At 38.7% G+C, this 14,450-nt stretch overlaps 1 protein-coding gene across 4 annotated transcripts in view; it reads left to right on the plus strand.

Moving 5' to 3' along the window:
- Positions 1–14,450, plus strand: part of SEC23IP (SEC23 interacting protein) — a 40,970-nt gene that overhangs the window by 11,625 nt on the left and 14,895 nt on the right. For all 4 annotated transcript variants that reach the window (XM_059398710.1, XM_059398708.1, XM_059398709.1 and 1 more), the window contains exons 5-13: positions 1,442–1,531; positions 3,029–3,149; positions 4,478–4,567; positions 5,428–5,569; positions 6,867–7,075; positions 7,422–7,540; positions 8,090–8,242; positions 10,367–10,462; positions 12,953–13,150. In XM_059398710.1, coding sequence (XP_059254693.1) covers positions 1,442–1,531; positions 3,029–3,149; positions 4,478–4,567; positions 5,428–5,569; positions 6,867–7,075; positions 7,422–7,540; positions 8,090–8,242; positions 10,367–10,462; positions 12,953–13,150 — 1,218 coding nt within the window. The remainder of the gene's footprint in view (positions 1–1,441; positions 1,532–3,028; positions 3,150–4,477; positions 4,568–5,427; positions 5,570–6,866; positions 7,076–7,421; positions 7,541–8,089; positions 8,243–10,366; positions 10,463–12,952; positions 13,151–14,450) is intronic.

The raw sequence follows: 14,450 nt of genomic DNA on the forward strand, positions 1-14,450 counted from the left end.
AAAAAAAAAAAAAAAAAAAAAAAAAAAAAAAAAAAAAAAAAAAAGAATGCCATGTGGAAACTTGGCTCTACCAGACAACATTTATTCTAAAGCTGTGGACTGAAAGGGGATATGTAAAAGTGCAAAGAATTCTTAAGATAGTGAAACTTCTTTCTTTAAACATTTTTATTTGTAATCTTGCTTTTAAAAATTATAAGTAAATATGGTAAAAATTACAAAAAGCCAGGTGAGGAAGAGTCAAAGGGGTAGAGGCTGATGGAGGGGAGTCATTAATCAGTGACTGTCTAGGAGACAAAAAGAAACTCGTCTATTTTGACATGATTGTCAAATAATCATTGTTAATAATTAAAAAAAAAATTCAGACAGTGGGTGTGGCAGCGGTTCTGCATTACCTCATCTTGAGTCTCTCTCCAAGAGGCCCTCAGGCTTTTTTTTTTTCCTTGTTGGAAGCAGAATACTATATCTAGAGGAAGAGTAAGAAAATAGTTAACAGCCTTTTTTTTTTTTTTTAAATTATAAGTATTTATTTATTTGACAGGGAGAGAGAGCCCAAGCAGGGGGAGCAGCAGGCAGAGGGAGAAGCAGGCTCCCCACTGCGCGAGGAGTCCGATGTGGGGCTCAATCCCAGGACCTTCATGACCTGAGCCAAAGACAGATGCTTAACTCACTGAGCCACCCCGGCGCCCCTCAACAGTCATGTCTTTGCAGTCAGAAAGTTGAGGGCGGGAGTGAGCTGCAGTTCTGCCGCGCTCTCACCGTGTGCAATCTTCTGTAGCTGTGAACTTGTGGACTAGGCGTTGAATTGTGTCGTCCTTTGCAGCCTCCAGCAGATGTGTTAAAGTCCTAGCCCTAGTGCCTCTGAATGTGATCTTACCTGGAAATAGGGTGCTTGCAGATGTAATTAGCTAAGATGAGATCATTCTGGGGAAGGGTGGGCCCCTCATCCGATAGGACCTGATGTCATACCCTGTGAAAGTAGAGAATGGGAGGGTTGCCTCTGTAAGCCAGAGGACACTAAAGATTGCTGGCAAACCACCAGAAGCTAGGAAGAGGCAAGGAAGAGTTCCCTGTAGGATTCTGAGGGACATGGCCCGCTGATACTTGACATCAGACTTCTAGCCTCCACAACTGTGAGACAATACTTTTCTGTTTGCAAAGCCATTCAGTTTGTGATACTTTGTTAACATGGCTCTAGGATACTAACAGGCTGTGTAGACCTTTGTTTTCTCCTCTATATAATGGGGATAATCTTATTTAGGAGTGATTGAGAGTAGTTAATTAAATAAGGTAACCTATATAAAGTGACTGTCAAGTGTGGCAGTTAGTACATGAGAGCCTCTGTTACGTGATTTTTATTATCATCATAGTTATACTTTTGTTCCTCACTTTTTTTCAATATGGTATAAATTTGTTTTACTGGATTATGTTTCCATTATTTTAGGCTGAATATAAAAAAGCAGTAACCACAAATCAGTGGCATCGTAGATTAGAGTTCCCAAGTGGAGAGACAATCGTTATGCACAATCCAAAGGTAATGTTATTGTTTAAGATATTAAAACGTTAGGTTCATTTTAATAATGATTTTGCTGAATGTGGTTGATACATGTTCATCTTAATTAACTTTTGTAGGGATGTATTTATAAGAAGTGCATTGTTTTTAAAAGCTTGCCATTGTTTATATTGATCATAGAAACAAAAACAAAATTTAAATTTTTCTCATGAAGTTTCTGCTTATGGCAGCGTGTTGGCTGAAGCTCATTATGCACCACTGAAGTTGTTTGATAAATGTTTGCACTTGAGCAGAGGTCAGCAGGCTTTTTCTGTCAAGGGCGGGAGAGTAAATATTTACTTCTTCATAGGCTGTGCGATCTCTGTTGCAGCTGTCCGTGTGCCACTGTAGCCTGAAAGCAGCTGCAGATAATATATGAAGCAGGGGGTGTGTCTGTTGTAGTAAAACCTTATTGATATAGGCGGTAGCTCACGTTCGGTTTGGAGGCCATGGTTTGTCCATCCTGCCCTTGATGGTGGTTTGTTTCGACTTTTAAAAATAATGTCCTTCCTTTTCTTACTTGTGTTGTCCCCATGAACTAGTTTTTTTTAAAGATACTAATTCGGGGTGTTCTTTCATTTACCATACTAATCACTCTGAGTCCCAGGTTCCTCACATGTAGTAAGTACCTTCCAGGGTTATGTTTTAGATAAAATGAAGTAATTTATACAAAAACATCTAGCATAGTGCTTGGCATATAGTAATTTTTCAGAACATAGGCTATTTATGTCAGAGAAGTATACAAGAAAACAAAGGTAATTTTAATGTCATCATTTCTGTAGTTCTTACTGATACTGAAATAAAAACATTTATATGCCAACAGAATTTAAACAGTATAAAAAGGGGTCAAATAAAAAATAAAAGCCTCTCACCTCTGCATTTCCCATTTCTCCCCCTGATGGTAATTACGTTTAACTTATGTTTTTATTTATTTTTGATGCAGACACAAAACTTTGCATACCATCTTGCATGCCTCCTTTTTTTTTTTAGTAGAAAAATTTCTGTGTGACTTGCGACTAAATTTAATTGATTTAACAGAATATATTTTTTCCTAAGAAGTGGGTAAATCAGTTTTTGGCATTGAAATCGTATTAGTACATTACTTGGGAATCTTGCTACTTAAAGAATTACGCCTTAAATATTTTTGTAAGATGAAGATTCCTCCATTCTAGGTAATTTTTCTTAATTTGTTATATGTAAACCTGGATTTTTATGTTATGTTTTTAAGGTGTACTGCTTCAGATTTAGTTGTAGTATTTTCCAGTGTAAGCATTGAAGTGATGGTATTGAGTTGCCTAGTTTTAATGGTTAACCCTAGCAGGATTGTTACAAAATTGTTTTGGGAGAATAATACTAGTACTAGACTTGTAACTGTTGATACTATGAAATGTATTGAAGTAATTGAAGTAATTTATTTAGCCTGTCATGGAAGTCAATTTGCTCATGAGGTCTTCATAATCTTTCTGTCCTGTCTTGAAGGTTATTGTTCAGTTCCAGCCTTCGTCAGTGCCAGATGAATGGGGAACCACACAAGACGGACAGACGAGGCCCAGGGTTGTGAAGCGTGGAATTGATGATAACCTTGATGAGATTCCGGACGGTGCGTATAGGTTGTTCAGGGCCAAGGTCATTTTTAGACTCCTCCATTTTAGCATCATTTATTAGGGACACAAAAAAATAAGCATTTCTTAGGCCTACCTGCCATAACATGCAGAAATCAGCCAGGCTGGCCTATATCTTTCTTTTTTTCCTATTACTTTTATATCTGTTTATTTTAAAATTTAGAATTCTGTTGAAGATATACAAACCATGTGACATAGATTCTAAAAGATATATTGTTCTGAAGAAGCGCTTTGCTGGTTGAAACTAGGCTTTTGGCAATATTTTTGGGCTTTTGTGGTCATGTCTCGTCTAGTGTGTATTCCTCCATGGGAAAGGTAGCAGACTTTTTCTGTTAAGGGCCATGTAGTAAATATTTGAGGCCCTATGGACTGCATCTGTTCAGCTCTGCCAGTGTAGTGTGAAAGCATCTGTAGATGGACTGTAAACAAATGAGCATAGCCGTGTTCCAGTAAAGCTTTGTAGAAACCAGGTGGTGAGCCGGATTTGGCCTATTTGGGCAACCAGTGCTCCAGTGTATGAGCTTTGGTTTCTCCTGTTAAACCATTGAAGATACAGATTTTATTTTGACAATTACGAATTTCATTTTTGTTTCATTGTCTTATGAAATTACAAATATAAGTAAGTGTTCTCATATTATGAATGTGAACAAAATAACCAGAGTAAAATAGATTGAACTGTAGTTGTTTCTATATGCCAGAGTAAAATAATAGATTTATCTTGGTTTTCCCATATATAACTTGAAGATGTTGCAGTCTGTAGGACGTATATTATATAGGGAAAGGGAAGGATTTGGGGAAAATATTTTACTCATTTATTTATTTAAGTAATCTCGACACTCAGTGTGGAGCTCGAACTCATGACCCCAGGATCAGGAGTCGCATGCTCTTCTGACTGAGCCTGCCAGGCACCCCATTGGGGGAAATATTTTAAAGTTCTGTGTTGGCATATTGCTTCTCCATGTGGGGCTTAGTCTCGGGAAGTTCTGAAGAAATCACGGAGGTTATGGAGCCTCGGTAGGTACAAAACTGCTGGTTATCATGTGCTCAGAGCCTCTGGGATCAGAGGTGGCGTGCTTCCTCCATCTCTCGGTCTAGTTCACTGTTATTTGCCAAGATGGACCTTGAGTTTGTTCTTCTCATTTCATAGAGAGTAATGAAGCTTATTAGCTTGGAAGGGCCTTCAGTTTCTTTGCCCAGTTTGTGGTGACAAAAGGGATATTTAGAATATTGCTATTCAAATACGAAAACCCAAACAATTTCCCAGGTTGTTTGTATGTATGTAGGCATGTATGTATTTCTTTTGTAGGGGAAATGCCTCGGGTTGATCATTTGGTGTTCATGGTGCATGGCATTGGACCTGTGTGTGACTTGCGCTTTAGAAGCATTATTGAATGTGGTAAGTATTAGTCATTTTATTTCAAGGAATGAATTGAGAATAGGAGAACTTTTAAATGTTAATTTTTAAGATGTTTCCAGCTGTTTACTATTGTCTGAGGAACTGTAAGAGGAGATTTAAATGGTCACTGGGAAATAATTTATACTTGATTTGCTCTTATGATGTATGTAACTCTTAAAATCTTAGAAGGGTTAGAAGGGATCTTGGAAATAATGTAGCCTTTCTGACAGAAAGCCTCTGCGTAGGCACTTTTGGCAACTAGGTATACCTATGCATTGAAATCATTTAAAGTCAATTGTTTAAAAGAAGTCATTTAATGGAACAATGAATGTGCCTGGTGTACTTAAATTTTTGAAGTTTTATTTTCATATCTGTATAATAATAATTCATATTTATTACCTGATTTGTGCCAGGCATTTTGCACGGATTGTATTACTCACCTCTCACAATAAACCTTGGGGGTGCAGGTGCTTGCTGTTCTCCTCACTCTTAGGTGAGGCACTGAAGTCCACAGTCTTAAGTGAACCTCTCCCGTATCATGGTCTGTGGGTTCTAGAGCAGGGATCCTGTGGCAGACAGTTTGATTCCGGAGTCTGTACCCATAGTGCCATGCTGCTTTCCCGGAATAGTAGTTAAATGTTTTTCAGTCATTTATACATTCCGCTAAGACATTGAAAAAAAAAAAGTTTCCAAAAGGTTGGGTTTTTTCCTTTTTGGACTGACTTCATCGTTCTTATTTCTTTTCTTAAAAGGTCTGTTAAATAAAAAGTACTAGTGTATTTGAGAGAATTGATAAACTACCCATCAAGTCAGGAAATTTAATCATTTTAATTTGTCTTCCCTGATTTTTTTTTTTTAAGTGGATGATTTTAGGGTGGTTTCTCTGAAATTGCTGCAGACACATTTCAAGAAATCTTTAGACGATCGGACAGTAAGCAGAGTGGAATTCCTTCCTGTTCATTGGCATGGTTCCTTGGGCGGGGATGCCGCCGGTGTTGACAGGTGCGTGGACTTGGATAACTCGTTGTTTATATTAGTCAAACTTAAATTCGAAATTTAACCCAAAATATGAAGTGGTTTATTGTAACTTCAACATATGTGCTAAAAAAATACATTCCTTTATTTAAATGATACAGTTGCTCTGATGTATGATTTAAACACTGGCTGTTAATGATTATATGCCGCTTTTCTGTGTGCACATGCATGTGTGTTTGTACACATGTGCGCATGCATATGTCTGTATAAATATTTAGGAGAATCTGAGAAACGTAATCTAGTTTTAGAATACTATTCTAATCTGTAGCAGTTCAGACAGGGGGCTGTCCTGTACATTGCAGAATGGTTAGGAGCATCCTGGCCTCTACCCACTAGACAACACCCCAGATTCCCAACAGCCAAATATATCTCCAGTCCTTGTTAAAGGCCAGAGACTTCTGTCGGCATGGTGCCGACAACTAAACGTGCCCTACTCTGTTCTGCATACTCTCAATTGAGAAATACAGATTTAGATATTTACCAGAGGACACAGGGGTAATAACGTATCTGGATTTTAGTGAAGATTATAATGTTTCAGGGCACGTGGTTTATAACACTAATTCTACAAACAGCATTCGATGTTCTTCTGTATATTCTTTCATGGTAGGTCCTATTATGATGAGGGGCAATCTTTCTCTGTGGATGTTCGTGACTTTGCTATATTCTCAAATCAAGAAAGATTTTCAGTGCATGAAACTCCTTTCTGATTCCTTATTATATTCCGTGTCGTCCTTCCTACCACAATTTTTGTCAGGTATCCTGATTTCCAGTTAATGGAAGAAAAATGGAAGAATAGAAGAAAAATAAATTAAGAATTTTACATATGCCTTATGTTCTAACTCTTGGAGAATCCCCAAAGTCACAGCATAGTTGTATGCACACTTATACCTTTTTGCTTTATCTTGGTTCATTTATACTAACTTTGTCTACAGAATCAACTTGTAATTAGTCTGTAAGATTCTTTTTTTTTTAGATTTTTTTAAAATTTATTTTTTTGCAGAGATACAGCAAGAGATTGAACACAAGCAGGGGGAGCGGGAGAGGGAGAGCAGGGTTCCTGAAGCGCAGGGAGCCCCGTGTGGGGCGATCCCAGGACCCCGGGATCATGACCTGAGCCGAAGGCAGATGCTTAACCACTGAGCCTCCCAGGCGCCCTAGTCTGTGGGATTCTTACACTCATTAGAAATCACTGTCTAAGCTTTAAAAACGTCTGTAGTTGTAAGGTGGCTAGTGACTGAATATACTTTTTTTCTTTCTAAAACAGGAACATTAAGAAAATTACTTTACCAAGTATTGGTCGGTTTCGTCATTTTACCAATGAAACCTTGCTAGATATTTTATTTTACAATAGCCCCACCTACTGTCAGACAATCGTGGAAAAAGTGGGAATGGAGATAAACCGTCTACATGCACTTTTTATGAGTCGGAATCCAGACTTCAAAGGAGGTGTCTCTGTTGCTGGTCACAGTTTAGGTAAAACTGTCAAATACTCACATTTTAAACATAATTTTTGTTGAGTTATCACTGCTTTTAGTGAGGGTGACATTATTAATACAAGATTTAGAATTAAAGATTTTAAGTTTTATAAAGGGTGGACATGAATATGTTGTTTAGGTTCTGCCTTTGATTTTCAGTTTCCTAGGAATGCTTTATATTTTAATTTATTCTGATGTTTGGGAAAACAATATTGATCAGATCTTGATTGACATTTAACTTTTGTATGACTTCTGCCTAGGGAGTTTGGGGAAAAAAGGAGAATTTACATAGTGGTATAAAAGTATTAGTCATTATAAAGCAAAATGTAATTTTTTTTTTTTAGGTTCTTTAATACTCTTTGACATCCTGTCTAATCAAAAAGATTTGAATTTGTCAAAGTCTCCTGGGCCTTTTGCTATAGCTAATGGCGTCGTGAAGCCGCCACATTTTCAGGAAAAGCAGGTATAGCCCACTTAACGTATTTAGATTAGAGATAAAGCCAAACAGTTTTCTAAAGTCTGAACTGTTTCCTGAATTTCTTTTTTTTTTTTTTTTTTTAAGTTTATTTAAGTAGTCTCTACACCCTTTGTGGGGCTCGAACTTATAATCCTGAGATCAAGAGTCCTATGCTCTTCTGACTGAGTCTGCCAGGTGCCCCTGAAATGTTTTTATAAATCAAAGTACCCTGAGGTTATAAGCGTGATAGAATCATCTTAGCTCCTTTGAGTCGCTCACTTGTCTTCCTTATGGATTATAAATTTAAATGTGAGAGAAAGTTTATGATTAAAAAAATGTTAAGTAAATTATTGTAGAAAATGGGAATGAGTGATTTCTTCAATTGATACACTTTTCTTAGAATATTCAAACTTTGGATGATAAACTACCTAAAAATTATGATTTCTCTATGGAGCAAACTTGTTTAGGATTTACTGTAGATCAGGAGACATTTTATGGGAGTTTTTCTGAGGTTTGCAGTGCTCCCCTGACATTTTTTTTTTTTTTTTCCTTAAGATGCCTGAAGAGCCAAAGTTGACTTTGGATGAGTCTTGTGACCTTGACCTTGAAAATGAAGAAGTCCTAAGTTTGCAAGAAACTCTGGAAGCACTTAGCCTCTCTGAATATGTTAGCACTTTTGAAAAGGAAAAGATTGATATGGAATCTCTGGTACTGAGGATAGTTTGATCCATTCCTCTGTTCTTCCTTTCCTTCCTTCCTTTTCTGGTGGGCAGCAAAGCAAAGTTCATTGAAAGATAGTAAAGTGATGGTACAAAGCTCTGGAAGAGGAAGGGGACCCGAGAGGGTTGCTCTGATCCATTTTTTTTAAACTTCATTTATATAAAAAGAGATCACAAGTAGCCAGAGAGGCAGGCAGAGGGAGAGGGGGAAGCAGGCTCCTCACCGAGCAGAGAGCCTGATGGGAGGCTCGATCCCAGGACCCCGAGATCCCAACCTGATCTAAAGGCAGAGGCTTAACCCAGTGAGCCACCCAGGCGCCCCTAAGATTTTATTTATTTGTGTGACAGATTGAGAGACAGTGTGAGAGAGCAAGTGCACAAGCACGGGGAATAGCAGGCAGAGGGAGAAGGAGAAGCAGGCTGCCTGCAGAACAAGGAGCCTGCCACAGGGATCGCAGGACCCGAGGATCATGACCTGAGTCGAAGGCAGATGCTTCACTGACAGCCTCTTGGGCATCCCAGTTTGATTCATTTTGGTTTAAAATTGTTTCTCTTATTTATAAGATCAAAAATTATGAATCATTTGAGTACACATTTCAGATAAGGCAGAGACTTAAATGTTTAAAAATTGAAAAAAACAGTTTGGTTTGTTTTTTAGTGTAATCTGGGAGGGCTTCTAAGTATGCCACAAAACCCAGAAGCCATAAAAGAAAAATTGCTTAGCAGGAGATGCCCTAAACAACATCTAAAGGCCAGTGATAGATTAAGAAGAATATTTGGAACACACGTTAGAGACAAAGGGCTTATTTCCTTATTATTCAAAGCTCCTATAAATTAGTTGCACCGAGACCATCAACACACTAGAAGAGGCCAAGACTGAACAAATGATGTACAGAAAAGGAAGTAACAAATGGCTTCTTGTCATAAGAAAACTCATGAGAAAAAGGCAGATTGAAAGTGCAGTGAGTTTTTTTTAACCCTTTGGTTTGGCAAAAATAAGCTTGTTCATATACTATGGGGCCAGGATGAGGGTAACTGGGCACGGTTTACATATGGTTAGTAAGACTAAGTTGGTACAATCTCTGTGGAAAGCAGTTTAGTAATACCTTATTATTTTTTAAATTTTTATTTTCTTTTTATTGCAGGATTAACTTTCTTTTTGATGAAGATTTTAAGTCTAAAATGATAGGGTTGGAAATTTTTCTTTTTTTAATTTTTTATTTAAATTCAGTGTAATTAACATATATTATTAGTTTCAGTGATTCATCAGTTGCATATCACACCCAGTGCACATTCCATCACGTGCCTCCTTAATGCTCATCCCCACTGACCCCATCCCTCCCATCTACCTCTCCTCTAGCAACCCTCAGTTTGTTCCCTATGGTTAAGATGGTAATACCTTTTAAAATACAAAAAATACCCCCCAAAATGCTAAAAATAAAAAAAATCGTTTGCTCCAGCGATTTGCCAGGAATAATTCCAAATACAGGAATATTGACACAAGAGTATCTGAGGGTACTCGCGACAGTGCTGTTCCTGATAGCAAACCCTGAGAAACACCTACCAGTCCGCTGGTGGGGCGCCAGTGAAATGGTTCAAGGCGCATGCACGTAATGGAATGCAGCTGTTGAATAAATGAGGCAGTGTCCTAGGTAGTGGTAGGGAGTGATTTCTAAGATACGTTACGTGAAAAGAGCACAGTTCAGTCGCATTTGCCTCGCAGACTACACACACCAGGAAAACCACCAAGGTGCTGTGTGTACGGAAGGTGTCTCTGGAAAGAGCAGATTGCAGAGGCTGTGAGAGAGCTGGGTGATTGGAACAGGAGGAGAGGGAAGAGATTTCGTTGTCTGGTTGACTGTGTAGCTTTTTAATTTTGTACAGAGTGCATGTATTTTCTGCCAGACATGAGTAGAATGGTTTAGATGTGGAGGGCTCAGAGTTTATAGTCTAAGTTAATTGAGGATTTAAAAGTAAATTAACTTTTAAAAAATTGACTGGATCTTCGATTGCTTTCGTTCATCTGGTTTCTTTTTATCATTTCCTGATTTCAGTTTCATTTCATCAGTCATTAAACTGATGAACTAATGTGCTTGTTTATTTTCTTTTCAAGCTTATGTGTACAGTCGATGACCTGAAGGAAATGGGCATACCCCTTGGACCCAGAAAGAAGATCGCTAACTTTGTAAAACAGAAGGCAGCTAAACTGGTAAAGTTTATTTGTGCCCTAAAAACAGAAACCAAAATTCATCTTTGACTTTCTTGTTGAGATTTTGGGAGTTCTTGTTAATACAGTGTGATTAAGCCGGCTAATGTGTTCCCTGCCCAAGGGCGCAGTGTGGAGCTGATGTAAGCGCAGACCTTGGAGTCGGCCAGAACCAGGTTTCAACCCCAGCTCGGACGACTGGCCATCCCCCTTTTCCTGGGACTGAGAGAATTCCCAGGGTGAAGGACTCTCAGTTTTAAAATTGGTATTTGGGGATTTCCTGGTGCAAAAACCGAGTAAGCCCTGGACAGATGAATGAATCAGTCATCCCGGTTCAACGGCTTATTAACTCCTTATTCATGAGCAGTTTGCTTAACTTTTTTGATTCTTGATTTCCCTAATTTCTAAAATGTGAATTTTGCTACCTTCCCTATAGGGTTGGATTAATGCATCTAAGCTTAGCCCCCAATAAATATTAGCTCATTTTCTGTGTTCTTAGTTCTCACCATCTAAAGAGATAAGAATAGCCTCACTAAAATCTCATGAAATAATAACCAAAAAACCCCAAAATTCTTAAAAATACAAAACAAAACAACAACTAAAAAGCATGTAGAAAGAAAGAAGAGCAGTTGGGAAAAACTTGTTTCATTTAATTTTCATTTATTTATTCATAGATTTTATTTGAGAGACAGAGTGTGAGCACAAGCAGGGGGAGTGGCAGAGGCAGAGGGAGAGGGAGAAGCAGGCTCCCCACTGAGCAGGGAGCCCAATGTGGGGCTCGATCCCAGGATCCTGAGATCGTGATCTGAGTTGAAGGCAGATGCTTAACCAACTGAGCCACCCAGGTGCCCCTAATTTTCTTTCTTTCCAAAAGATTTTATTTATTTGAGAGAGAGAGCATGAGAAGAGAGAGGTCAGCGGGAGAAGCAGACGCCCTGCAGAGCAGAGAGCCCGATGTGGGACTCGATCCCAGGACTCCAGGATCATGACCTGAGCCGAAGACAGTGGCTTCAACTGAGCCATCCTGGCACCCCAATGCCCCTAATATTCATGTACTAATCAAATTAATTTTATAGAGATTCTCTAAGTACTTAGAGAAATTAGTTCTTAAGGTGGCTACTTTATTGTTGTAAGCATGATCTGTGTTACCTTTCCATCTTTTGAACTGCTGTAGTTCTTTTATTTTTATTATATATTTACACCTTAGTGTATATCACTTTGCATGTAACAGGACTATAAAGTCGGGACTGATTTGTTTTGATTAGCCTAAGCAGTTGAATTATTTAAGATTTAATTAATATCTTTTGGCTCAGGTACCATGTCAATATTTGGGATTTGGAGATGAATTGAGGGTATGTGGTCTAGTTAGGGGCAGAGATTTGACCACAGGTGACTTATTGGTCCTGTAAAGTGCTATCCGTGCTGTCAGAGCCAGGGGAGTGGCATTTCTGGCCTGGCGAGAGGGTTGAGGGGCTGAGGAAGTTCAAAGAAGACTCCCCCAAGTGTTGATGCTTGAAGGAGAAATAGGCCTTCCAGGAGTGGGCTTGTATTTACCTATGGCTGAAAGAGCAGCTGAGCTGGGAATAGGGCAGGACAAAGGGATGGAGGCTGGTTGCCCAGAGGCCCCCAGGGCTTTGGTTTACTTCCTCATTTATGGAAGTACATGGATCCTAAGTGTTCAGCGTAGTAAGTTTTGAAACTTTGTGCATCTGTGTAATCACCACCTAGAACAAGGGTTAGAACATCTCTGTCACCAGATAGTTCTCTTGGGCTCCTTTCTCGTCCACTCCTCCGTTTTCCTACTACTCTGGTTTCCATCACTGTTGAGTTTTGCCTGTTCTGCCTTTTCATATAAATGGGATCAGCGCCATGTGCTCTTTTGTATCTGGCTTCTTTCACTCAGCGTTTTTGAGATAGATCCAATTATTGTGTCATTTGCAGTTCATTCCTTCCTGTTTCTGAGTAGATACTCCGTTGTGGGACTCTAACCACAGCGTGCTTGTCTGTTTTTCCCAAAATGGGTTTGAGGAAAACTCGTCAGTGTCTCCACGCAGACATCTTGGGTGTAAACATGTTGAATGAAGACATTTCTCCTCAAATCCACATCTTTATAGGAAATATGTATTTCACGATTATATGGTACTTTAATCTGTCTAAAGTTGAGTTCATAAAGGAAAATAGTTGGCATTTTGTATTACAATTTTAAGTTCTACAGAAAAGTAGAGTGAATAGTGTAGTGATAGCCAGTATTTAGATTTAACTGTAGCTGTTTTGCTGTTTTTTCTGTCTCTTATCATTTTTTTTCTTAAGAATTTTAAATAGTGGCGTTTCTTCCCTAAATATTTGGTGTGTGACTCTAAGAAGGATGTTTCCCTGACACCACTCTGCCTAGGAAATTACTGCTCATTCCTTAGCTTTGAGATAGCTTGTTCCATCGAGCTAGTTGATGAACTTTTCCTCAGGGTTGTGTTGTGAAATGTTGCTGTTTCACAGGAACAGAAAAAAGCAGCAGCAGAGAAGAAGGCAGTGATGGCTGCTTCGACAAAGGGACAAGAGGAAAATGCTCAGAGAGCTAAAGAAATGACTTCTCTCCCCTCAGACTCTAACGAGTCCAAGCGGAAACTTCCAGTTGGTGCTTATGTGTCTTCTGTGCATGTTGACTATGAGTCTTTCGAAGTTGGCACTGGACAGGTAAGTTTACAAGTTGATTAGAGCTGCACATTTTATGTTGGAATCACATATCTTTATTATTGGGGTTGGCTTTAAATTCTTAAAATAGTCAACATTTATGGGGGGTGGAGAAAACATTGTCTCTCCATAAGATTGTGTGCATCTCTCAGTTAAAAAATACTTATGTTGAAGTAAATTTATTTTTAGTTTTTCCACTGCTCGTAATTTTATAACATTAGTCCCTCATAGCTACTAGCAACGGAGTGACGGTAGTTTGAAAATCATGTGAATACAGTTGTCTCCAGTTATGGGCAGTTTGGCTTTCTGTGGTTTCAGTTACCTGGTCGTCTGTGGTCTGGAAGCAGATGACCCTCCTTCTGACGTGTGGTCAGAAGGTCAGTAGTAACCGAAAGTTACTTTCCAAAGCCTACATCACTCACCCCGCTACATCTCATCACGTAGGCCTTCTGTCTTACGTCGTCACAAGAAGAAGGCCGAGCACAGTCCAAGAAGACATTTCGAGAGAACCAGACTACATGCACTTAACTTTTATAGTATATTGTTGTAATTGTTCTGTTTGTGATTATTGTTGTTAATCTCTTACCCTGCTTAATTTATAAATTAAACTTTATCATAGGTAAGTATGGCAAAGACATAGTGTATAGAGTACGGTCTTATGTGAGGTTTCAGGCCTCCACAGGGGGTCTTGGAATGTATCCCCTTGGATAAGGGGGGACTACTGTATTCTTAAATTTCTTTGAGAGAAACTTGCTGCATTCACTTAACTTACATTTTTTAGTATTCACAATTCTTCCCTTGCAGAAAAATCTTTTTTTCCTTTTTCAGAAAAATTTCTATAAAAATTGGCCAAGGAATTGACAGTGCTATATTTAATAATGCACTTTAATATACTTACATCTCAATGGCTTAGAAGTATTAAAATCTTTTTAGACTTTGTTACTTTCAGTATACTTACAATTGTGTCTGTAAGGTTCCATTCTCCTAAGTGAATTCATGACTGATTTAAAGAAGGCAGAAAATGGAACAGGGTGTTTGTAATAGCCTCTTCAAGCTTTTAAACACAATTCATTGATTGCATTCTAAAAATATCTTTCTTTTTACATACGACCGAATTTGAACATACTTTTTTTTTTTCTTTTTAAGATTTATTTGACAGAGAGAGAGAGGGAGCGAGAGAGTGAGTGTGCTTGCACAAGCAGGGCAGTGGCAGGCAGAGGGAAATGGAGAAGCGGCCTCCCATGTAGCAGGGAGCCTGAAGTGAGGCTCTATCCCAGGACCCTGAATCATGACCTGAGCTGAA

This window comes from Mustela nigripes, chromosome 4 (assembly GCF_022355385.1).
Source record: "Mustela nigripes isolate SB6536 chromosome 4, MUSNIG.SB6536, whole genome shotgun sequence".
Taxonomy (NCBI): Eukaryota; Metazoa; Chordata; class Mammalia; order Carnivora; family Mustelidae; genus Mustela; species Mustela nigripes.